Here is a 26,149-nt window from a genome sequence, read left to right as displayed (position 1 = left end):
TCCTCCTAGCTTTCTCAAATCCCTGCAAAAGCAGCCATGAGGGTTCTGTTTCTTCTGTGGGTTTAGGGGACAACTCTGGTGATCTTAAATGACAATAATTTAAGGTATTGAACAGACAGGCAGCACTACAGCTCACCTGCACTACTTTTACAATCAAGACTCAATTTACAGAGCTGCTTTCTGCTGGAAACCAAATTTTTAAGTGCTGAAACTAAGCTCCAACTGAAGCAATACAAGAGTCAGGACAACGGGCATTTGTCCCCAAGTTATTCCATGAAGCTGAGCTTTAACTTTCTTCAGCTCAATAGTCTGAGAGTCCCCTTCTTCAGGAGGATGTGGAGGCCAAGAGAGCAAAATGAGATTGATCAGATCTCTGATATGGGCTCATTTTGGCCTCACCACCTTTTCTGCCTCCCACACATTTTATCTCCATCTAACTTTTCCAGCCTCCACTTCTTGGCCTCTACTTTCCTTGCTGACCTCCCACACCATTTTGGCCTCCCACTCCTTTTCAGTTTCTGCTTTTTCTATTGGTCTCCCACCCTTTCTCAGCCTCCACTTTTCCTTCTGGGTTTTCAGCCTCTGGTTTTCTCTCAGAGCAGCACAGAATATTCAAACCCCCTGAAGGTTAAGAATTTGTAAATTCTCTTTCCAAACAACCACGTTTCACCTTGATATGTCCATCCACACTTTTTCTACACCCTAGCAGACCAGAAATAACCCATGTCCATCCTGACACCTTGCAGTCAGAACTTGGGTTTGTGCCCAAGGAAACCTGGTGGTTCTCTCAGTAATTCCAAGCCTGCTAGGATTATCACAGCACTGTACAGTTGTTTTAATGGATTTATAAACTAAAACATGAGAATTTCTGGGATGGTCAAAGTTGATGCTCTAAGCTTTGCTGATAGCTCCATAAACTGCCGTTCCACCAGTTTCCTGGACAGAAGATCAGCAAAATTAAATATAATCTGTGTTCCCACAGAGTGTTATGGTTGGGCACATACAAAAACACACTCTGTACTTTTCTGCTGAACTTGCTTTTGATCCCCTCACCCACTTATAAGAGCAAACAAATCCATGCACAAATAAAATGAGGATTTTGCAAGTCACATATTTTGTATTCGCCTTCATTATGAGACAAAGATTTTCCTTTCTGTTTTCCAACAAAATTGCCTCAAAAAAACCTTGTAATTTTGGGGAAAATAGTAAATAAACTTTTTGAATACACTCTTTAAAATGAAGCACTTGGTTTACTTGAGAAATGGGAGGGGTGCTCTGCTGGTTGTTGCACTTGGTTGTTTATTCAGAACCCAAAACCAACCAGGGACACAAACCCTGGCTGTTGTTAAAACCTTTTCAGGTGTAATGGGTGGGGAGGGAAGTTTCCTGTACCATCTGTGAGAAAATCCCATGCTAACACAGAACAGCAGATCATGAGTCAGGAAAAGGCAGAAAAGCTCCCACCTGAACTCCAGTGCTCACTCAAAGGAGGTAAAAGAAACATCTGCTTTTCTGTCTGAGTTCCAGTTCTGTCAGAGAGAGAATTCTTGGCTTCCTGGTGCAAAGGTGTGGCTTTCCCTCCCAAGAGAACAAGAGGCGATTTCAAACAGACTCCAAGAGTCCTAAGAGTGGAGGACAACCTGTTATTTAAAACAACAAGGTGTGTGGACACAGAACAAGGCTTCCTGGTCTCTAATTTGGAGATTCAATAAAACTCTAGAGAAGCCCAACACTAATTTGTGCAATAATCTTCCCTGTCTCCAAACCACACCATGGGACTCCCCAGCTTTTACTGCAGATCAAAACCTGAGCTGCAGCAGCAGCATTTGTAATGCAGTGCTGTGTGGTGTTGCAAATATGCACCAGGTTTTGTTTTTTCCAAAATGTTGGTTATAGTGTGCAGCCTTCTAAAGCACAGAACTGCATATTTTAGTTATTAAACTTCACAAACAAGTCTGGCTGTTGAAAGTCATTTCCCTGAGTAAACAATGACTCAGTGTGGGCTGTATAATGTACAAGTTATTAGTTACTGTTAGTGAGTTTAAAAAAACTCAACTCTATACAAAGGCCTGCTTCAGAATGGAAAATAGTTTTCCTCCTACTTCCATAGTCCCAGTTATATTGTTTCAGTGGAATTTAATTTTCTAAAAAGCTAAACAGATCACTATCTCTTCATTATATAATTGGACATTGACTTAACTGGACCCTTCAGCCATGAACAATATGTGCAGTGTGAAAGCTGAGTTTACCTTTTTTTCTGTTCTCAGTTTGTCATTATAATGCTGAAATAAAGCTGCTTCTTTCCTGGATAGGAATAGCCCATCTAGACCAGGCATCAGGTGACAATGAAAACAGACATAAAGACAGCCATAAAATATTGAGGATATGGTAATGAAGAAAAATGCAACTGCAAGCTCAATAAAATCCTCTGACAAGCACTGCTCCCTAGTTGAATTACAGCTCCTTCCATAATCCCCCTCTTCATTAGCAAAATGGCCAAATACACCTGGTGATTGTCAGCTGGCAGAAGGCACCAGCACCACTCTGCCTAATGAAACTCAGCTGCTGAGGCACCAAGGAGGTTTCCCTGCAGCCTCAAACCCCCTCCAAAGGCTGTTTTCCTGTTCCAGTGTGCCCTGTCCCAGGGCAGGAGCACATCTCTGTGTTACCTTTTGCAAGGGGGAGATCTCTGGTCAGGCACCAGAACACTAAAAGGAAATACAGAGTCAGATCACAGAATATCCTGAGCCGGAGGGACACACAAGGATCATCTATTCCAACTCCTGGCCCTGCACAGACACCCCAACAATCCCAGAGCGTCCCTGGCAGTGTTCCCCAAACTCTCCTGGAGCTCTGGGCAGTGCCCAGCACCCTCTGAGGAAGAACTTTTCCCTAAAATCCAACCCAAACCTGCCCTGGCACAGCTCCTGCTGTTCCCTCCTCCTGTCACAGGGCAGAGGTTGGTGCTGCCCCTCATGAGGAAGCTGCAGCCCCCAGTGAGGTCTGACCTCAGTCTCCTCTTCTCCAGGCTGCACAAACCAAGTGACCTCAGCTGCTCTTTACAGGACTTCCCCTCCAGACCTTTCATCATCTTTACAGCAAACTCGGTGGTGAAATTTTACTAGAAAAGTGCCTTCCAAAGAAATTACCAAAATAAATGTCAAGGCACAGCTCTAGCTTGCAGAGCCCAGCCTGCAGGCTGAGTGCCACCACAGCTGTGTCACAGAGCACTTTTTACTCATTCATGGACTCTCCATTTCCTGGCAAACATCACAACACATTTTGACACGACATTCTTCACCACCAACAATGACACTGCCCATTCAGTGACAGAGCTTTCAGTGACTGCAGCCTGCTGTAGCTCCCAGCCCTGGGACCTCACTGCCCACAGGGCAAACACTCCAAAGGTACTGCCAAAATGTCAGATTCTAGGTCCAGTTATTATCAGCTGCTGAACTGAATCACAGGAAGGGTGGTGGCCAGGCTGGCCCAAGGTCACTGTACTGGTTAAAGGGCTGAGAGTGTCCCAGGAAAGCTGGACATTGGCACCTGACCAAATGCTTTCCTGAAGAAAAAAAACCTGCCAGGGAGAGCTATCCATGCATGCACGAATGCCACAGGAGTTCTAAATACTAACCTTTACTGCCTCCCAGTACAGGAATTTAATACAGAACAGACTACACTGGAGATATACAGCAATAGAAAAGGTACTGGCCCTGCTGCTCCTTGCTGTATTTAAATGTTTAAATATTTAAATAATGCAGGGCAGGGCTGTAAGGAACACTTCCACCCCCACAGAACATGATTCAGTTGCAACAAATTACTTGAGATTTGTCCACTCCAAGCCTTCTGCCATAACAAGCCTTGTTAGCCTTCCACATTGACTTGTGCTGCCTGCTTACATCTTTATTAATATTTTCTGGAAAGGGCTGCCCACCTACCCCACTAATACATCAACAGGAAATCTGCAGAGGAGGGCACAAAACACAGAGCAGGATATTTTCCAGCAGAGAGATCCCTGAATCCAGGCACAGAGAGGCACAGCACAAGCGGCTCCCTGCAGGCAGAGAAAGAACTGTGCTACAATCTCAGAGGAACACAAGGCATGCAAACCTCACCCACCAGAGCTGACAGCAAGGTTGGATGGATGGTTTCTGGAGAAGCCAGGATAGCAATCCTAGGCAGAGCCAACCACATCGCTCAGGAGCTGGTTCCACAGCAGTAAAGCAGTGTTTAACACAGGAAAAGCCCCGACAGGAGACACACACATGCCATAATTGCAATCACTTTATGCCAGCACAAAGGGCACACCCGACCTCAGCCTTCCCTGCCTCTGTGCAGATGTTGCTGTGCTCACACAGAGAGCTGGGCTGGGGAACTGCTGCTCACAAATCCCTGTTTGTTTGGCTGCTCGGTTCTGATTTGGATCAGCTCTCAGCAGTTAACCACCTCTGCTGCCACTGCTAGAGGTAACCCAAAGCACAACACAGATGGTTTTCCCCACCACACAAATCAGCCTTTCTAAATGGTTCTTTAGCCTGTGTGAAAGCACAGGTGATTGAGTTACACCTCTTACAAAGGGCTGTGGCACAGACCAGCCCCGGGGAAATCTGCTGTGCTTTGAGTTCCCTCCACCTCCTTTTCTGCAGCACCTGTAACACTCCAGCTTCTCCCAAACACGCTCTTGTCCTCCAGAAGGCACTGCTGGGTATCTGAGAATAGTGCTCACTCATCAGTCCTTTGAACTGGGGGGCAAAGTGCTGCAGCCCAGTGCTCCTCAATATTTTCCATGCTGGAAGCACTCAGGGCTGCCAGGTAAGAGCCAGGGGAAGGGGCACTGGGAGCTGGGTTTCATGCACTGCCCTGGGACTGTGGCAGCTGCTGCAGTTTGTTTTTCCTGCACTTGGAGCAGACTGTTCCTTTGGACAGGGGGAGAGGAATTTGTCCTGTTCCTAGAAAGCATGCGGTTCCTAATGCAGTAATAAACAACATGACACTACAAACAGAAAAATCCCAGATATCTGAATAAGACTAAGACTATCTCAGCTTTGCATAAAGGCACCCATAGAGTTTGAGCTTATTCATAGAAAAAAACACTATATTTAATGTTATAAAGCATTCTTAGCCCCCAGCTTTTTACTGGCCTTCCTCCAATGGGGTTAGATCAAATAAAAAAAATAAAAATGGCTTGGCTCATTTTGTCAGGATCTATGTAAGTTCTCTTACAGTTGTTATAAATCCCAAAGATGTACTGTAAATCACAAGTTTCTTCACTATTAATTATGCAGGAGAGAGCAGAAATTACACACTATGGATACTGACTCACATGGGATCTCTCACTCCTCAGTGTGTTATGATTCACACCTTTTTTTTTTTTCTGCTTTAAAAATAAATCTATGCTTTATACCATGATAAATTAGAACATGTGGACTCCATTGGTCCCTGCCAGGCAGAACACAAAATTCATATTTACACAGCCCCTCCCTAGAACACAGGATTATATCCACTATCAAAACTAAAACCCCTGAAGTGTTATGACAGTGGTTGCCATATCAGGGCCTACTGTGAAAATTAAGAACTCATCAGTTCCATAAGCCTTAGGCACTTTCTAAAAGCTTTGAAAAGGTGCTGACAACTGGCAATTGTCTATTGCTGCAAAAGGGGATGAAAGAAAAATGCCTTTCTTCCCAAGTACTCTAAGATGTGGTTCTGTTTTCATGGCTTGTCCCACCAACCAAGCAAATTTTCTCATTTGTCACTTTTAAAAACTAAGCAGCTGCCATCCACAAGTAGTTCTGGAGGAGCCTTCCCCCCCCAGCAACTGTCAGAGAGAGATTAAATACCAGAATAATCTCTGTATTGTATCTCAGAACCACTTTTCCTCTGCAATCCTCCCAACGACAAGAATGCAGCTCAAGCCAGCTTACTTGGAAAATTCAAGTTACTAGAATGAGTTGCTCATTCAGGCAGAGTCAGATTCCTCCCATGAGTCACTGTCACTTAAAACAATTAACTCCAGGTATATCAGAACTGGAGAAAACCGGCATGGAAAGCAGCACATGAAACGGGGACCCTGAGCCTCAGCGGGGATGCAGATCTGTGGTCTAAATTGGAGAACTAAAGAAGTTTGACCATCTCCACCTGTGCGAGAGGGCTAACTAGAGAGGACACTTCTCCACGAAGTGCTTTGAGGCACCTGTGCAAGCACTGGCAGAGAAGGAAGAACTCCTCCAATGCGAACAGTCAGCGCTGTGCCCAGCAGGGCGGATCACACCCAGCAGCGCTGGGAGCTGTAACGCAAGTTCGGGATGTACAGGAAGCCTGTCCTGACAAGGGCAAGCCGAGCCGCCCGGAGCCCCGGCCGTGTCACGGCCACGTCTGAGCCGGGAGCAGCCCCGCCCTGCCCGGCCCCGGCTCCGCTGGGGCTCCCCGCGGGCAGCGCTCGGCCCGTGCCGGGCAGGGATGCGCGCACGGAAGCGTTACCGGAGTGCAGCCGCCGCCAGCCCGCGAACCGGGCAGCGAGCGGCTGCTGCGGGCAGCCGGAGCCACGCCGTGCCGCCACCGGGATGCCGGCTGCTCTACCCCGCTCATTTGTTCCTTCCGTGGAGACCGTTCCGAGTTTCCGGGAAGGTTCGGCGGCTGCGGGGAACGGCCGAGCCGCGGCCGCCCGGGGCGCTGCCCCCGCGCCGCCCCGCGCGCCCCGCAGCCCGCGGCCATGTGCCCGAGCGCCGGTACCGCCGGGCTGGACGGACGCACCGCGCGCACCCCGACCGACGGACAGAGCGCTCGCTCGGCCCCCCCGGCCCCGCTCACCTGCGCTCGGCGGTGCCCCGGGACGCGCGGCTCGGGGCCCTGCGGCGGCTCCGCGAGCGCCTCGGCGCCGACTGCCCGCGGGAGCCCGCGGCGCGCCGCTAGTGAGCATGTCCGAGCGCCGGGCATGCGGGCTGGGGCCGCCGCTCCGCCCTCACCTGCACCGGCCCCGAGCTCCGCCGCCGCCCCGCCTCGCCCCCCGGCCGGCCCGCGCTCGTCACCGTGTCCGCGGCAGCAGCAGCAGCAGCAGCATCCTGCTGAGCAGCCTGTGCAGAGAGCGGCTGGCTCCAAGGGCAGACGCACCTGTCTGCTGCAGACGGACAAGATAAACCTGGAACGCTGACGGGAATTCTACCGGCCCCTCCTGGCTGTGCGAGTCATCGGGAGTGCACGTTCCTGGGAAGGACGCAGGTGGAGTTCATTGCACCGAGCTCGGGTAACCATCCGCTGTGAGCAGCACATTGGCTCATCCCACACAGGTGTGAAATACCCGAGGCAGTCTCGTCAGGATCTACAGGAAATTCTACACACTGAACTCCAACAGCCTGAGCCACTCGGAGCTAAAAGAGTAGAAAAGCTCTGCTCTTGCCACTCCTGCAGCAGTTTAAAATATCTTAAAGTTTCTCTTAAACCACCCCTCTCTGGCCATTCATGCAATACCAACCCTGCTTGACACACACACACAGTAGCAAGTTATCATTTCATGGAATGTTAATAAGTGTTTAAAACTTTTTAGAAAGTTGAACCAATACCTTTTCTCTCTTTGATGTCTCCCCCAGGACCCCGGCACACGCTAAGGTTTAAAGGAACATTCACCCCTGAGAACAATTCAGCCCTGCCAGTGTCCCCTGCTATCACTACAAATAAGTCACTGCAAACCAAAGAACATCAGAACTGTCACTGTCTCCTCTCCCAGCAAGGCAGAGGGAGCTCTAGGTTTTTTTCTGAAGTAAAATGACTCTACCTGACTATTGTGTAACCACACAGTAAATGTCTCAGCTCATTTTCAGATTGAGTTTCAGATTAGTCACTAGAAAGACAATGCTAGGAAACAGCAGCAACATGCACAGATGTGCACTTCAGTACAAGATGGCTCTACCAGAGCTGAAGATCTGTTAAAGAGGTTTTAAATAGCTATGACAGAGAGAGAGAGAAATTCACAATTGCACTTAGGTACTTCCAAACCTTTTAAAATTTTACTCAGTTCCTTTTCTTTAGGCTCCTTTAATTAAAAATTATACAAATGAAGATAGAAAATATTCTGAAGCAAAACACGCAGAACAACCATTAATTCCAAGAAAACTGAAATTATTCTTAGAAAAGTACCACCCTTCTCAACTGTTTGTGTCAAACCAGAGAAGATCAGCTCATGGATTTCCATTTGCTTACACACAAACCCTGAAAACAAGTCAATAAAGTTAACAGAATAGTCAGTCCCTCGAGATATTTGTAAGTTTGTTAATATGTGCCTGTACCACTGATTTTCCATATGTGAACCTTGCTATAACATTCAGGGCCTGAATCCTGTGACAGCACAACCAACACAAGAGGAACAAAATAACTATTTCAAAGCTCTTTCCCTGCCTCTGCAGTCTGAAAGTGCTCCCAGAATTCTGACAGAATTCATACAGCCAGGCCAAACAGCAGCTTTGGTTCACTGCAGTATCTCTACAGAAAATAAATCTTAACGGTTTTCTAAACTCCCACTCACTTCACTGCTACTAATTCCATCCCAGAGAGAAAAAACTGTTCACAACACAGCTCCAGTCCCTCCAGTGACCAACCAGCCTTGCAAACCCTCCCATTCTTACCCTGGAGTTGCTCAGTTCAGATCTAAGTTGGTCACTGTGTAAGCAGCAGTACCAGAAGGGAACAATAAAAGCCGGGCTTACAGTGCTGCGCTCTGCCTTGCGCCCCACCACGCGGATGATTTCTCCTGTAGGGACACGCTCAACCTGCAGCTCCATTTTCCCAAGGAAAGTCAGTAAATCCCTCAGTTCTTTATGGATAATTCTGATTTCAGTGTGCAGCAGCCAACCTCGACTAAGTGCAGCCTTTGGTTCAGAGCCCTGTTGTGAGAGGAAAAGATGAACCTCTGTATTTATACCAAGTGTTAGGTGTGAGCTGAAACAATGAAGTTCAAGACTGGTTTCCACTCATTCCAATGTGCCACGACAGTTCCAAGAAGCCTAAATTTATGTTTGTGTTTATTGCCTCCAGCTTTGTTGCTGTTCCATTTCTGTCCCACCAGGCTCAGAAAAGCCAGGTCGCTGCGGATGCTGTTTCAGAGGTGTTGGCACGAAACAATCCCATGGTGGACTTCAAAAATCTACCAAGAGACTTTGTGCAGAAAAAAATCCTTCATCTTTGCCTCCAAGAGCAAGCAATAAAAAACCCTGACTGCTCCCATGGTAACTACAGGAAGTTCTGCAAACTGCTGCAGAATGGAGTTGTTATTAATTGAGTCCTTGAGTAGCTAACTAATCATGGAAAAGGAAATTAATTGGCACGTTACTGCATGAAAATTCCTACAAATAGGAGAAAAATAATCTGGTGAATGCTGGTTTAAGTGCAATTACAGAGCTTTACAATGATCATGCCATCCATTAATGGAGTGGCCAGACCTACCACCCTCCAAAAAAAGATATCACATATCCTGCCTGTGACTGGGGGAAAAAAAAAATCAGTCTGAATTTCAGGTATTTTAATATTTGCTCAGGAGATAATTCCTTCTATCTTCTTGGAAGAGCCAAATTTGAATTTTCAACTCTACTACAAACCAACTGCAGTTGATAATGCTTGCCAAGAAAGCATTAACAAGATTAATTAGCAAGATTAACAAGCACTGGCCACTCCAGAGCAAATACAGGTAACGCAGTTCTGTTCAGCAATTGCAAAGAAAGGTTCTGTGTTTCATATCTGGAATTATTCTTATGCTTCCTTAGCTGTTATACACAAGATTGTTCCAGTCCAACAATTGTTTCCATGAGCACTTACTTCCCAATCCAGAGTTCTACTAAAAAAATAGATTTTATCACATTTTACAACCAAACACTGTCACTTCCCCAAACAAACCCACCCTATTCTCAGTAATGAGGAGCAATACCCAGCCTGATTTACCTCCCCTTTCTATGGAGAGAAATCACAATGGCCAGAACACCAAAGCTGTGTTAGTGGAATGGCTCCTGTGATGCAGATACCAGAATTATGTGCAGAAAGGCCTTCTGAAAATGGGCTACAAGTGAGTGGTAAGAGGAAAAAAAACAAATGTAAAGACGGCAGAAAGAAGCTGCAGGAAAAAATATAAAAGAACAAAATAAAAAAGGGCACAGAGGAGCAGAGTGTGGTCTCTGATGAGCCTGAGCTGTAAAACCACAGCTGCAGTGCAATTAGAAATTGAGAAATGACGCTGAAGCATTCCCTACCAGAGCTGGTGCCTGTACTCGAGCACTGCCAGTGTCAAAGCATGGTTAGCAGGGTAAAACATTTTCTGTCCTATTTTTCATCCTTTTGTGTTGCCTACATTCATATTTTCTGTATTCTTCCTGCACCTCTGCATTTCCTCTTGCCAGTTTGCATCCCCAGATCTCACACTTCAGTGTCTGACTCCAGTGATTCTCCCAAGCTGTGCTCTACTGTTCCCACACAGATTTCTCTTGCTGCTTTCTAGGCTGCACAAAGTTCTCCTTAATTGCAGACACCCTGTGAGTGGAAATGACAGTTCCACTGTAATGGAGGGAGGTGGGATGTACAAACACAGATCCATGATATTCCTCAAATTGAAGTAATTAAACAAGTTCAGGGCAGTTCCTGAGCAGATAATTTTCCAGAGTAACTGTGTATTAAATAGAAATTGCTTCGTGTCAATCACGTGCACACAGCAATTCCTAAATCCAGGGGCAGAAAGGGCCACTGGAAGTTTCCTGTTAGCAACACAGAGCTCTTAAAAAAGGTATCATTTCCTCTCTCAAGGAAAACCTAACTCCAGCTTTGTCCAACTGGCCTTCCCACTGCAGTATATTAATTCAGACAAGTTCATCTGGGTGTCACTCAGTGTCCAAGAGCAGAGAAGGAAGCAGTGGTAGTAGAAACAATGGTTTTTATCAGAACGTATTTTTAGGGTCTCAAAACCACGCAAGACATCTTAGAAATATTTCCTGTTTACACAGAGCTGTACTATCTGTGTGCAATGATACACTGCACATCCTGAGCTTAGCCAGCAATCAGAAATATATGGGAGTTAAAGGAGGCTAGACTGGACAACATTCCTTGGGATATATAGTTCCCATTTGAAAATTAATTCTTCAACAGCAGGGGGTTATGAAAAGTTATCCTTAGATGGAAATGGAGTGCAAATTTATATTAAAATATAGAAAATTTAAAATATGATGCATAACTTAGCAGATCTTTCATAAAGGCAAAAGAGACATCTTAAATCAGACCATGAAAAATTCACTGTGAGAAAGTGAAATTAGAAGAACCCGCTCTCAAAAATGAAGAAACAATATCAAGTGGTCTGGGCATTTTTACAAGGAAAATGTCAAAAACCTCAATGGGGAAGAGGGACAGAAAATACAAAACCACAAGAGCATTTAATACTGGATTCATTGAAATAGGGAAAAAATAGGATGAATCTGCTTTGTTCTAAGGAAAACCAGCATTTATCCTTGCTCTTCTTTTGCAGCCCAAGCCCTACCTAAGTTGTAACTAATTTCCTTCTAAAATACTTTGTAACTGTGCATCAAACACGACCAACACAAGCTCCTTGGAGGAAAGTTACAAATTAATCCTCCCACCCAAACCAATCTGTTCCTCCTCAAATTAACAGAGGCCATGCACAACACTTCACTGCCAGGATTTATTTTAGAGGTACATGAAAAGAAAAACACATAAGTATAAAAACATTTCCAGTGATTATAACATCCAATTAAAGGTGTTTTAAGAAAAGAGAAATTTCATCAGAAATTGCATCATTACAGGTCATGGAATAGTTTGAAAAGCTACCATAGGTAACAGTAGTAAACAAAAGTGCCTCTGTGTGCATAATACTGAAGAAAGAAGTGCAGAGTTCTGTGCAGCATCCTCCTTACACACAAGCAGCTCCAATCCCAGCTGCTGGGGGCATTTTCCGGGAAGTGCCGTGGTTCAAAGGATCAGTTTACAAAATGCAGCTTCTGTGTCCAGTGACAGAGGGGTCTCAGCTCCCACAGACACAAAGGATCTCGAGTGTCTGGGCCTGCAAAGAGGCTGCATGGCTCCCTCTGAGCTGCTCCTGCCCAGCAGATGCACCCTGCTTAGAAGAAACTGGATCTTGGTCCACAGTAAATTGCCAGCTGTGGGCTGGAATTCCAAGCCCACTGCTCTTTGGGCTCTCCACAGAATCTCCTTGCATGGAGAATGGTCAGAGAGTTCCACCAGGGAAACCAGAGACAGCTCAGGAACTGCAGAAGGGACTGCAGTTCAAAGCAGGGTTTGTCTGATGCCCTAATTGCCAAGAGAAGTCACATATCTGGAAAATTCAGTGCAAAACAAATTCTGGGAGATCAGTATAAATGGGCAAACTGTTTCTAATATGGTTCCAAAGTGTAACAGGAATGTACAGACTGTAAACCTCAAGGCAGTGTTAATCCATGCAATGAACACAGGATCCTCTGAACCTGCCCTCACTACTCACCAAGCATTCCCAACACCAAGCATCAAGCTGAGACACAACTAAAACCTACAGAGGCCAAGTGTTCCCAAAGCCCACTGCAACTACCTAACCAGAAACCTATGGCAGAGCTTCAGCAGGACACAAAGACACCTGGACCTCCAAAGGTTTTATACAGTGAATGACAAAAGCAAAACAAATATCCTAACAAGCTGTTAACTTTCTATCTCAAAACAACCCTGAAAAAAATAAGGCTTTGAGAAAAAGAGCAAAAAGGATTCCACTCAGTTGTGAAGCAGAATTCCAGCATGAACACCCCAACAGCCCTTGCTCTTCCACCTGAAGCAAAGCTGCTCTTTTCCACCCCTGTGCAGTGAGGAGTGACTGGCTCTGCTCCCCAGCCTGGGAGGGAGCTGTGGGTACAGAGCAGGGCACGCTCCAAGAGCTCTGTCCCAGCACTGCAGTCTGGCATTCTGTGCAATGGTTCCCATCCTGTCCAAAGGTCTCTATTTCCCCACCCAGAAACAAGAGCCCTTCAGAAGCTAACTACCTTCCAGGTTCCCAAAGGTACAGGAAATTTCTATTCCATCTCCACCCTCAAGTGCACAGGATACAGAAAGGTCTGAGCACCTCTAGAAAAACACAAAGTTTGCAGACTGATTGTTATAAATTGAAGATATTTACAATTTTCAAAGATTATGCCAAATCACCAACCATGGGTTGCTCACCTGTGCTAAAGCATTTCTCAACTTCTGCAATTTCCCTCAGAAGTTGTGGGATCCTGGCTCACTCCAAGCCAGGGACTGGTATAAAAATGGGTTTATTTCACATTTTGTAATGAGGGGAGTGAAGGCAATAGGCAAATTGCTTAATTGTTTTATAAAATAAGAATTTCAAAAATCAGGAATAGTGCATTTTGATAAATGTATTGCAATTTGGAAGAATCAGAAATTGAAAATCCTACAAAGAGTTCTTCAGTAAGGCATGGAGAGAAGGATCTACCAATGGAGACTACACACTCCAAAGATTTTGTTTTTCATGTGACCTGTTGTCACTGGTGTTTCCCAAATGGTAATTAGCTTCCATCTGAAAGTCAAAGAAAATTTCAAAACAAGCTAACTAGCTGTAGCTAATAAATAATTTTTAAATAACTTCATTTAAACTCCAAATTTGGAAATCAATTATTAAGTGGTTACAGCATAGTAAATATTGCATCGTAAATAAAATATCCTCTACAAAAAAAGGAACAAGCCTAAAAAACCTATTAAACATTGCATCCTCCTTAGGTTAAATCATTGCATCAGAAATGTCTATCACCTTAAAACATACAGCATTCCTTAAGTGCTATTTTACAGTTCTCATCCAGTGCAAGAGAGTTACTCTCCCCAGAATAAAAATAACCAATTCCACAATAAATTATCTTCTACGAGCTTCCAAAGTGTCTGAACATTCCTACCTGTCTTACTCCATCTTCTAAGAGCAAAAGCTTACAATCACTAAGACATAAAGAATCATCTGACAGCTGAACCAGGAGCATTAAATGCCCTTTCTATTTTCAGAATCACCATCTGATTTTGGATTGTCAGGTTTCTGCAGCCAACTGCTCTCTTCCTCTGGCACATCCTCTTCTACTGGTGTTTGGCTAGGCTGAATCTAGGAGAAAAACAGGATAAAAACCAAATTAACAATTCAAAAGCACTGTGTTGCTCTGTATTATCCATCCCATTGTATAAAGATGCTGTAACAGTTACTCAGAGTCTTTCAGCACATCAGCAAATTCTTTTTAGCCAGGATATATCCTTTTAAAAATTCCTTCTTCTGCCCCTTTCCTAAGGATTAACACAGTTATGTTCAGATGCATATGAAAACAAATTAAGTAATAAAAAAAAAAAAAATCCCATCAACATTAATCAAGGCTTCCTCCTAATGTATTACCTGAAAAGGTTCACTGATGCCAACTATTGACTGCAAGTTATTGCTAAAATAACAAAGCAAATATTCTCCTCCCATCTTGGGTATTTCTGAAGCACTCATGTAAACCTGGCAAGAATAAGAACAGGCAATGAGCAATTTCCACAGCAAAAGAAGTTTACAAAAAAGCCCTTCAGGGCACCATCAAAATCAGTGTTTGCTATTTATAAGAACATTTCAAAACGTAAGCTAAAACGGATGGGGACAGAAATAACTCAGGAAAGCATCTGAAAATTAAATCAGGGAGGAGAAGGAATATCCTTCACCATGTCAGCAGGCAGGCTTGGTTCAGTGACAAGGGAGAAGGGACCCAGGGTGGCTGGAAGGGAAGGGCCAAAGCCAGAGAGCAGCAGAGGGAGTGGAGCTGCCTCCTGGTGGCAGGAGCCACCGTTCCCAACTTCAACTTCTATTTCTTCAGATAAGTATCTCTGAATATTTATCATTTGCATCAAAATAAGGGCTTTCTTTTGGTTTAAATCACTTTAGGTAATCACAACTAAAAGGCTTTGTAGCAGACAGCAGTTTTTAAAGAGGGACCAAAACATTCAATAGGAAGAATTAGGGAGAGGGATCTTAATAATATTGTTCCCAATTAGCTTTAACTGGGAAGAGGATACAGAACTCCTGAGGGGAAGGGGATATGGAACAGACCTCCAATGCTACTCTATAGAAAACTACATTAAAAAGAAATACAACTGACTTCTTTGCTGTCTCTGCTGGAAGAAATTTCATCATCTTCCACCCAGGCATAAGTAACATAATCCTTCACATGCCTGAAAGTCACCTGCAGAGAAAGATACAAACTATCAGCTTCCTGATGATGGAAACAAAGGCCATGCTACATGAAAAACAAAGTTGTGAGCGATGTTTACTGTTTCACTACAGTAATTAACACACTCTAAGGATCAAAATATTTTGGGGGCATGCACACATCTTCTGTTTCTGGGAGGGTGGGACTGCTCTGTTCTCTCACCCTTCCACTGACTTGTATTTTTCTTGCATCAACTCCTTTCCACAGCTTCTAAAACATTTTACTTCAGTAAACAACCAGATTATCTTAGCAGAGAATTTAGAGGGTGTGGAAGAACTCTCATGCTGTAGAGCTAAACTGTCAGCACACAGAAGCTAACAGCAATCAAGCACACAGCTATTCCACAGAGCTCTGCACCAGCAAGAACCAGTGCTCTGAAACTCCCCAGGACCTCCTGCAGGCCCATTCCCCACCTTGCTGAGGTAACATTACCTGGAAGAGCCCAATCCAGTCCCAGGCACTGCTGGGGAGCTCAGGTGCTGCGGAGTAGCGGATGAGAACATCGTGCTCTGCACTCCACTCGCCCTCAGGACTCAGCACAACCAGGGGATCTGAGACAAGAGGCTTCATCTACACCAAAAAACAGAGTTTCAACTCAGGCAAGCCTGGCATTCTTTCAGTTATTCTTCTCTGCCACAACTGGACTCTTTAACTGACTGGAAATAACTTGACAGCAATTTGCTGCCTTCACTATGGTCAGAATGAACAGAGATTGTGGCTGAGGAAATCAGCTGCTGTAAGGCAACACTGAGTAAAACAAACTTTTTCTTAACAACATAACTGGGAAGCACCTCAAGTTTGAAAGTTCCTGTGACAGGTTTGTGATCACTGATGCCATAGCTCATGTGACTGACATAGTTGTTCAGAGTAACAGAAATTTGGTTCTCTTCTTCAGGGAATTCGCCTTCTTTTGATGCAACCTCGCTGAGATTTTTCACTTTCCATAGTATTCTATCTGTCCATGCTGGCTTTCTTTTCTTCTCACTGCAAAAATGGAAGGTAAAAAGTGAAATGAGCAGAGAAACAAGTTGCTAAAAAGCTAAGAATGCTGTGCAAAATCTACTCAGAGACTGGGAGATACATATTAATAAAAGGAGGCAATCATATCCAAGCTTCATTTTACAGCTCTGATTAAAGTGTTTTACAAGCAATGTTTCCTTAATTTGAGCACAGATCAAGGCTTTCTGAAAGAGGAGTAAAATGAAGGGGAGAAGGACATTTCAGTGGGTTAGTTGGCTTCATACAGGAAATGATACTTTCTCCTAAAAGCCTGTAAAAACATGCATGGATTTAGAGATAATACAACAGCTGCCCCAGGCTCCATAGAGATATTCTGAAAAATGAGGGTGTAAACATAAGGAATGTGTAGGAAGAGTCTGAATGATGTTTGAAATTATTCAAAATATTTGAGAGCAAGTTTCTTTTAACAACAAAGACAGGACAAAAACTTGGGTAGCTTATGGTAACCACAGGTGCCACAGCAATGCTTCATTTAGAATTCCTCTAAATTGTACCAGCCTGCATTTCAGGTTTGCAAGCTACTGCTGTCTCCTAACAACAGGCTTTCAAAATTCCATAATCAAGGAAGTTGTGCCTGCAACTGCACTATGCATCCAACTGTTATCACAATGCAGAGTTTCCTTTTAAAGCATATCAATGACACCAGAAGACACGAGCCCTCTGTGGTTGTCTCTGTAGTGGGAGGAAGGCTTAACAGCAACTCTCTGGATGGATGGATCACTTCAAATTGAAATGGAGAAAAGATCATACCCAATGGAAGGGGAATTAGAATGGACTGGATTGGGTTATGAATGTTAAAAGCAGGATGTGTAAGGAAAACTGTCAGTTTAAATATCAAAACCAAGGCCATTTAGTGCAATATTCAACATAATTTGTTTTACCCCTTCCTACCTTTAATAAAGTGGAAAGATTTAAAATGATTAAGGGCCCCTATCCCACTTACTGCAGTAATTCTACAAATGGACAGAAATCTTTAGGAGGTGCCAGATGTCTGCTCTGCTGTGCAGGAAATACCAAAAGAACAGCTTATGGTAAAACACTCCCTGCTTCAGAGAAAATGGAATATTAGATGGGAAACAAACCCTCAGAATTCATATTGAAGGGGTATCAAAAATAAAATTCTCTGGGCTTCAGTAAAAGCAGCTTCTGCAGGGTGTTTGCCTTGAGGCCTTGCTGGTCACCCCACCTGAGCAAAGTCTCTCTGGCAGCTTGAACAGCAGCAGGATGCACACACACAGAATGTGTAACCACACCTTTTGTTCTCTCATCAGCCAATACACACAACCAGGCTATGAATAATTTGTAAAATGTCCAGGCTTGGATTATTTTAAGTATTTTTTAAGGTGGATTTACTGCTGGTCCCATTGCATTTCGTTATATTAAATTAGGAAGCAAAATATCTTTGGGTCCACATAAATAAACTTCCAATATTAAGTGCAACAGCAGAGTAGATAACACTGCAGCTTTCAGACAGGTTAAGAAAATTCCTAAAGAAAATCAGCTGTCATCTGATTTTCAAATATTTCACAAAAATCAAAGCAAAGGCTCAGATGGAGCCTTGTTTTGATTCTGAAATATTAAAAAAATCACTACAAAATTCAGAAAGTTCTCTTCTTACTTAAACCAAAATAGGGACTTCTGTTCTCTGGAAGTAAAGAAAAAGATCAGTACAAAACCCTGTTTGGACAGGAACTTATCCTTCTGTGGAAACATAAGACTAACATTTCACAAACAGAGACTTTAATATCACAGAAAAACTTTGGAAATTTAAGATACTCCATCTTCAACTTAAAGTAATCAATAAAGACAAATATACATTAATTTTCAAATACCAGCATATCAAATGAAATGCTTAAACAGAGAAGGGAAGCAAAAATGACAGACAATTATTCTTTTGCTCATTTTTGACAACCAATGAGCACTTTTAGTAGGAAAGAACAAAACAGAAGCAGCTTAAACAAGTGCTCATTCATTTTGTTCATCTGGACTTTCCCAAAAGGCAGCTGGGTTGTTTCATTACTTCCCTCATACAATCAGCAGACCCCAGCTTCTTCAGCCAAAAATATTCATTTATTCAGATTTGATCAATGCAAGCCTAACAGAACACCTCAACAGCCCCAGGGCACACAGGAAATTCAGGTTTGCTGATTACTAAAGTGATATTTAAGCAAGCACCACATTCACTCCCATATTCCACATCTAAACTCATTTTATCTTTTACCTTGTGTCATAGACCTCCGAGTCAAGGTCAAACTTGTAGGTGGGCTTAAACTGCAGAGGGCCCTCTTTGAATTCCTTCAGAAATTCTTCTTTCTTTTTTGCCATATTTAACTGCAGAAATAAAAAGAAACTTTTAAAGATTCTGTTTAAAAAATCAGAGCTCAAAGGATGAATGGGAAAGCATCTTCCAAGAATTCAACATTGCAGTCAGTAAAACATTGGAAAGGTGAATTCAGAAGGGCCTCTTTGTTATGGCCAGAACTCTTGACACAATCCATCTAAAAGTTTAGAGGCAATTCTACCCAAAACATCCAGAATAAGGTTGTCTTTAAAAGAATTACTGTGATGAGAGATAAAGGTGAGGAACAACTGACAAGACATGAAGTTCAAAGAAATCTTCAGTCAAACATGAGCATTGTAAATGAGTAAGAAACTGCACAAAAGCAAAAAAAGTTTGCAATTAACTGGGGATTATGACCACCTCATGTTCCACCTCTTGACTGCTCTGAGTTTGTGTTCTTGAACAGAAATCAGAAGCTCAAGGTGTAATTTAACTACCACGTTGTGTTTGTGTGCGTTAAAAGCAAAACCAAACCCCCAAAGAGACTGAGCCAACCCACCTGGTCCTTTTCCCAGAGCAGACTGAAACGCTTGTTGTTGATTGATTCTCTGACAAAGTGTATCCCATAATCTGCTATCCGGAAGTTTAGGTCTCCAAACCAGAAGAGAAGCCTTAAAACCAAACCAAGATGCATCAACCAAGGAAGATTTATATGAATCTATTAACTCAAGGGAAGAATCTGACAGAGTGTTAACCATTACCATTACACTAATTAGGTGCTCTAATCACTTTTATTACTTAATGCAAACAGCTTTAACACAAACATTAAGTAGCTATAGATAAGCTTACAAAGGGACAACCTGCTGCTAAACAAAAAAAAAATTGAAGTAATTGAAACAGTAAATTAAGTCCTTTGCATTCTTGCTGCTTGCTTATTACTGCCTGAATATTAACTTCTCCTGTGTCTTACATCTCTGAACGTTTAACAGCAACCCAAAGGATTTTTGGTATAAACAGGCTTTAGCTTCTAAAGCTTTCCTGCATGACATGTACAGTCTGTATGCTAACAAATGAATGTAATTAGAGACTGGAAAAGAACAGTCTTGTAAAACAGACATCTGTCTTTCAGGTTATCTTTTCCTCCCAGAGTTCAGGGTCAAAGCTGAAGGGACATTTAAAATAAAATGATGGATGAAAAATCCAAACACAAAACTCTTCAGTGCAGGAAGAGATAAATAGATAATAGATAAAACCAACACAGAACTGAGCGAACAACTCACTCATGATCCAAGGGACTTGGAATATCCTCTCCTTCAAACTGCATCTCCAGAATTTTCTCGAAGTCATCCAGTCTCTGCTCGGTGTTCTCCATGTGAGCCGGCAGGTGGCAGTTCATGAAGCAGATCGTGTGCCCAAAGAGGGACATGCGGACACTGACTCCTCCTTTGTTCCCCTGCCACGGGAGATGAACGACATTCCCTGAAACTTTCAAATGGAACTAACCCCACCTTTCAATTCTTGCAATTAAGATTTAAATCAGTACAATCTCTTTCTGCATAACTTGCTGCGTATCAGCAAATAAACTGAAATCTGAAATTCCGCTCTGCGCTGCACATGAGGTTCAAACAAATGAGTTTGCTTGTCAGGTTATCAATTTTTCATGAAGCCACATCCTCTCTGTGCCAGCAGGGAGCCATGCAGAGGCACAGGGCAGTGACCAGGGGCAGGCAGTCCTTACCCAGTAGCCGAAGAGGCCCGTGCGGGTGTAGTGGGTGTGGATGTCGCGGATGAAGGGAAGGTGCGCGTGCTTCACAAAGATCAGGAGCAGCAGCCCCTGCATGCGAACTGAGGAGAGCTGGGAGACAGAAAACAAGGAATTGTCATTTCCAGGGGTTCCCTGGCTTTACTTCACAGGAGCTTTGAGGTGAAGAAGGCCACAGCAGCAGAAGTCATGCAATTCCCTCACCAAGCCTGGCCTCAACACTGTGACACAGTAAATGCTGACTCATTTCAGTGCTGTGAAAAATATATTCCTTATAAACAAATCTGATCAATTCCTCAGCTAATTAACACAGTTCCAACATTATATTTTAATCTGAAGTCGACCTCAAAATATGCACCGGCCCAAATCTCTTTAAAGACTTTGCCTCACCAGCCTCTTGTTTCTGCCTGTAAGAATCCTGTTCCTGAAGGACCAAATCCTTCACTTTTCACTAAAAGCTTTATAACTCACACCTACAAGTGCTCCAACAGCAGCAGCTTTTTCAAACTGAAGCACCCTTGAGCAGATCATTAAATATTCTAAATGCCTTCAACAGCACAGCAGTCAATTCCAGGCATCTGCAAAAACAATGAGCTGCAAACAGCAGAAACTCCTGCCTTGCAGCGCCTGTAAAATCTGATTTACCAAACACTTAGAGAGCACATAAGACACGGGGTTTTGTGGGTTTGTGTGTGTGGAAACTGCCTAATAAAGATGTCCTTCATTGAACATTTATGGACTTTACAATGATCCTGGCATGAGACACAAAATTCATTGTGTTTTAATGATCATGATTCAATTTAAAATACAGGCATTGAAATACATTAACTGTAGTTCAATTTTATGCTGGATTAATTTAGAAAAAGACTACATTAGAATAAAACTGAGTATACAACTGCTGGAGAAGCCCAAAATTTAAAACAGAATTCCTCCTTTGTCTCCCTATCTACACAATTAAATTATTTCAGAATATATTTTAATGTTTTCATTGTCCTTGAACCCAACAAAACACCCCACAGAATACTGAAACAATGGACTGCAATTACTAATGATGCATAAATATTTTAGTAGTCAGCATTTTCCTTTCCATAATTACATTCATGAGGCACCAAGATCTTCCAGTGCCTTTATTATTTATTTGCTTTATTTCACTCTGCCGAGTCCCCAGAGGTTTCTCAAGATGCACAGGATGTGAACACAACATCTGAACCCCTCCCCTGCTGGCAGCAGCACCAGTCCCAGCAGCCCTCAGAGCCACATCAAGCACAGCCCTTGCACAGAGGGAGCAGGGTCGTGGTGCAGAATGGACTGTGACCAACTGAACACTCTGAAAACAGACCCTGCTACTGAGGGGACAGAACGTCCCAAGGGTGACACCTCTGCCTCCACACCCAACCTCAGCACAGCTCAGCCAAGGGCCAAGTGCTCCTCTCCTGCTCAGCCAATTCCTGGCTAAGTCCTGGGCTGCCCTTTCCTTGCTGCCTGGTTTGATTTAGACCCGGCCTGACAGCTCTCCCTTATTACTGGAGCTACCGAGTCCTGCTGAAAGCCATTAGGTGGCAGCATCCATTCATTAGTGCGCTCCAAACTGCCTCTGTAATAAATTAGAATTCAAAATCAGCCAGGCATACCAGCAGGAATTCTTTTAAGTGTGTGGATACAGGGCCTGAATGTCAGCCCACGGCCAGATTTTGAATTTTTATCAGCAATGACTTAGGCCAGAGTGAACAATGTGGGTTTTTTCCTTTTTGTAATTCCCAATGGGTCCTTTGTTTTGTTTAATTACAATTAAAAGAACAGCACAACTACTGAGTCTGATTAGCATGCAGATAATGCAATCACCTCAGCAAAATCAGCCAGAAATAGTGCTTGGTTTAGAAAATCACTACAAAAGGCTTTTAATTTCCCTTTACTAGAGAAATCCAGGATATCTTCCTACTTTTATTGTTGGCATTATTAAAATGCCCAGTACTTTAGCTGCTCTTATGTCCCTGATATTACCCCAAAATCTTATTTAAATTTCCATATAATGTTATAGGTCTTCAACCAAAAAACCAAGTCCTCATGTAAATATAAATAAACACACCCATTAAAATCCTGTTTTACACATATGCAATTTACTTTCACCTGCAAATAAATTGGAAAAAGAGGAAAAAAAAAATCAAGATAAAGGAGCCTTACCAATCTTAACGAAAATCACTGCCATTGCTTGGGATATTTATAGTGCAAGACTACATTAGAAGCATCACAATACAGTTCCCCAATATTGCACAGAGCAAAAAACTTTTCTACAAACAAGAGAGAGATAAAGATATTGTGGCCACAAGAAATCTGCTGTTCAGCATGAGTACACATACATGAAAAACAGGAAAACACAGGTGTGATGAAGAATCACCTCTAACATATGTGTGCCTATTCAAGGGACAGACACCTGCAAAAACACCATCCAACTTCTCTTTTATGGATAATCTGAGGGAAAAAAAATTAAGACTTTTACTTCAGTGCTGTGACATGTAAGAGTGGTGTAAATAATTACCTTGATGTATCCCAAGGGAGACAAGACAGTCATGAAAAAAATGCTCCATGGATCATCAAATGCCAAGTCAGACAGAAAATTTGTGATTTTTGAATTCACCTCCTGTAAGCTGAATACATCACAATTACTCCCATTGCACCAGTTGGTTTGGACAGAATTCATAGGAATTTTGCAGAACACAGACCCCAGAAATTTCTTGCTGTTCAGCTTCTCATTCAAGCAGTTTAACCCACACACAGATCTAACACATCTGACACTGAGTGAAATGAAATTAAAGGAGGTTCTATACACCTGAAGATAGAGTTTAAGACAATGCCAGACTCAAGATGTGTTATAAAAACCTGATTGTCAGGACTTCAGAATTTCAATATAGTTTGGAAAACACAGTGGCAGATTGTGCCTAACAAGCTTGCACTAATTCCCTTAAAACACGCTGAATTTCCAATAACTTTCATATCAAAATGAACAAGCTAACAAAACAACAGCACTCCCAACTTAGTTTAGAAAATAGATATTCTGTTTAGAATGTGTTTAGAAACATGTTTAGAAAATAGATGTTTAGAAAATAGATATTTTGTTTAAATATAGATATTCTATGTTTAGAATGTTTAGAAAATAGATATTCTGCATTCTGTCACCACACAGCAGCAGCTAACTGCTATAAATATCTCTGCTCTAAGTTAGTCCCCTGCTAGTTAGACTAAGTTAGTCCTCACCCTCTGGCAGCAGTAGTGTTAAACCATCTCCCAGGCAGTGATTCACATCACACAGACCAAAACAGACCACGCTGAGACCCAGCAGTTTTGCAATAAACTCACAAAGGAAGTTCTTGAATGTCACTCACCCTATAACGTACATGTCCGTGGTGGGGCCCAGCGAGTTGAGCTGAAGCAAACTTGTGACATCAGGAGGGGGAGAAGCTGTGCCCACGTTCCAGGTAACTAAATGTAATCTAAAAACAAACAGAAACCACACAAAACCAATGCTAAAATTGAAATGTGGACAGGCAACCAACTCTAAGAACATTCTAATTTCCTCCCCAGGCTGATGAAAAGTGACAGAAGTTCTATCAGCCAGCCCCGACACCGCTACCAAAACAACCAACTGCAGGCAGCAAAACCTGAATTCTTGGCCCTTATCCTTCATCTTTTTGCCCCAGATGAGGAAAGCTTCATCCAGAGTGCGAGACACTTCCTCGTGGATCTCGTCATCGGAGCTGATGTCCTCCACGCAGGCCATCAGCTGGGCCACCCTGTGCCGGAGCTGCAGGCGCCCGCTGGAGCCGGTGCTGCTCAGGCTGCCGGAGCGGCTCCGGCTCCGCTCCGCCTCGGCCAGGGAGAGCCCCAGAGCCGCATCCTCGCCGCTCAGCGACGCCATCCGCTCCCAGGTAAAGCTATGCCCGGAAGGACTGGCCCATTGAAGTTAAGAGATTGATAAGGGTTTTCCAGATCTTGTGGAATTCAGCGTTCGAAAGGACAAATGGAGGTGCAGCAATGCTGGGAAAAAAAAAAACCTGTGGCGTTCTCACCGCGCTGGCTGGGCTGTTACAAAAGCTGCAATTCACACAGTGAATTGGTTTTTTTCATAATAGATTTAAGGTGGTTAATTCGACGAGCTCAGGGTTTAAAAGAATTTATTGTTGATTTGAATCCATCATGTGCCTGTCTGCAGGCGAGGAGAAATGTAATCTCCAGCTCCCAAATATTCAAAGTTCTGAGCAGAACCAAGCAAAGCCACTGACTCTCAACATTCACATCACAGCGCTGTTGTTTCTTTACAAAATGGTTATTTCAGTACCTGAGCTTCTAAAAACAGATTCACTTTATTGTCAGTCTTGTTACATGACAGGCTCAAAAAATAATAAATCTTACAGTTCTATAATGACCTTATAAACACTGACAATTAGTGAATCCCATCAATACACCCATTATTAAGGCTGTGTTTTTATCCCACAACCAACTGCCTGCTCAAGGTGACGTATACAGAAATGGATACAGAAAAGTTGGAAAACAACCTTGCACAATAGATTAAAATGATACATAATTTTCCTCACTAATAGTGTATCTTTGTAAGGCTATGCTGAAGTCACAGGAAAGCTACTCCAAAACAAATTTCTAGGGGAAAAAAATGTAGGTAGGCTGCAGATCTAATTTTGCCACCGGAGATGGCATTTGGGAACGCTCTCCAATTACTAATTTTGTAAGACAATTACCTGATTAAACAAAACTGAAATAATGTTGAAGCCATCAGTCATTACAGACAGAAATGCAATTCCTCAAGGTGCCCAGTGACCACAGCACTGACAAAAACACAGATCTCAGAGGTAGAAACAAACACTGTCCTAAATACAAGCAACCTACTAAAGTAATTATTTAGCATCACCGCTGCTAATCCTCAAATGACTCAATAGCGGAAAATTTCTCAGGGTCACAGTGCTCATAATAAAGCCTTCAAAGGATTTTTAAGATATTTGAGCTCATGTCAGCTTGTTAGTTTGGCTGTTTAAATTTTCCCGTCGCAGGCTGTTACCCAAATCCCATCAAAGCAGGTTTCTGTAGGGAAGGGATCCAGCCCAGACAGGACACCGGCAGAGAGCGAAGACACATTGTAAAAACACCGTAAAAACAGAAGCTCAGTGTTTACTCAAGCTTCTTCTTCCTCAGGGAAAGTGACAAGTTCTTGACAGCCGGTCCATGACAGAAGTGCAGATGTTCGTGCCCTCACAACACATTAACAGAGCTCCGGGAAGTCCCGAGCACCCCGAAACGCCCCATAAGCCTCCCTCCACCACTCCAGCACCGACCTTCCACACCACAAAATCAGCTTTTCTCCTCTATTTCGTATGAATACGCAACGCCGCCAGTTTGTGTAAATCTGCGCTAATAATCAAACACACACACAAGTTTCGCTAATTCTCGCCCATTTACGTAACCGCTCGCGGCCACTTTCCGGAGCCGCCCTCAGCCCCGCGCCCCTCCGCGCCCACCACTCACCTCAACTCCTTGCTGGGAAGGCCCGCGGTCTCCATTCCCGGGGTTCTCGCAGGGAAGCGCTGCCCGAAGGACGGGGAAAGGGCCGACGGAGCCCCCGGCTCTCGCCTCACTCGGCCCGGCCCGGCCGCGGCCTCCGCGCCGCCCTCAGCGCTCCGCGCCCATCGGCGCGCGTGACGGGGGCGGGCACGCGCCGCGCCACGGCGCCCCCTGGCGGCCGGGAGGACCCACAGCAGCCGTAGGATGGCACCGACACCTCGCCCTCTCCCCCTAAAAAAATAAACCCCAAAAAAAACCCCAAAACAAAGAGGGCGGAGG

At 43.7% G+C, this 26,149-nt stretch overlaps 2 protein-coding genes across 6 annotated transcripts in view; both read right to left on the bottom strand.

The window, feature by feature from the left end:
- MYO1C (myosin IC) overlaps positions 1 to 14,047 on the bottom strand; it is a 57,482-nt gene extending 43,435 nt beyond the window's left edge. For 2 of the 4 annotated variants that reach the window (XR_011682375.1, XM_071447738.1), the window contains exon 1: positions 6,814 to 6,939. Coding sequence is in view for 2 of the 4 variants with exons in the window: in XM_071447738.1 (XP_071303839.1) it covers positions 6,814 to 6,939 (126 nt within the window). In the remaining 2 variants the exon portion in view is untranslated. Of the gene's footprint in view, positions 1 to 1,464; positions 1,623 to 6,813; positions 6,940 to 13,916 lie in introns of those variants that run through there. The other 2 variants (XM_071447742.1, XM_071447739.1) reach the window with 2 other exon arrangements.
- On the bottom strand, positions 11,655 to 26,013 carry INPP5K (inositol polyphosphate-5-phosphatase K). 2 transcript variants are annotated; one of them, XM_071447754.1, is made up of 13 exons: positions 25,835 to 26,013; positions 23,962 to 24,337; positions 23,686 to 23,793; positions 22,842 to 22,950; positions 20,282 to 20,398; positions 19,824 to 19,996; positions 19,103 to 19,214; positions 18,484 to 18,593; positions 16,034 to 16,226; positions 15,675 to 15,812; positions 15,132 to 15,215; positions 14,396 to 14,500; positions 11,655 to 14,113 (listed from the first exon to the last, which is right to left on the bottom strand). In XM_071447754.1, the coding sequence occupies exons 2-13, from the start codon at positions 24,216 to 24,218 to the stop codon at positions 13,997 to 13,999; spliced, it is 1,623 nt and encodes a 540-aa protein (XP_071303855.1). In that variant the 5' UTR covers positions 24,219 to 24,337; positions 25,835 to 26,013; the 3' UTR covers positions 11,655 to 13,996. The 2 variants fall into 2 exon arrangements, with proteins under 2 accessions (XP_071303855.1, XP_071303856.1); XM_071447755.1 differs by lacking the exon at positions 23,962 to 24,337 and having other exon boundaries at positions 25,835 to 26,011.
- Positions 26,014 to 26,149: the final 136 nt, after the last annotated feature.

The sequence above is a fragment of the Agelaius tricolor genome, unplaced genomic scaffold (genome assembly GCF_023055355.1).
Source record: "Agelaius tricolor isolate 1412-34295 unplaced genomic scaffold, bAgeTri1.0.p SCAF_25, whole genome shotgun sequence".
Classification (NCBI taxonomy): domain Eukaryota; kingdom Metazoa; phylum Chordata; class Aves; order Passeriformes; family Icteridae; genus Agelaius; species Agelaius tricolor.
Note: the sequence above shows the minus strand (reverse complement) of the source record. Positions and strands in the feature narration are given on the sequence as shown.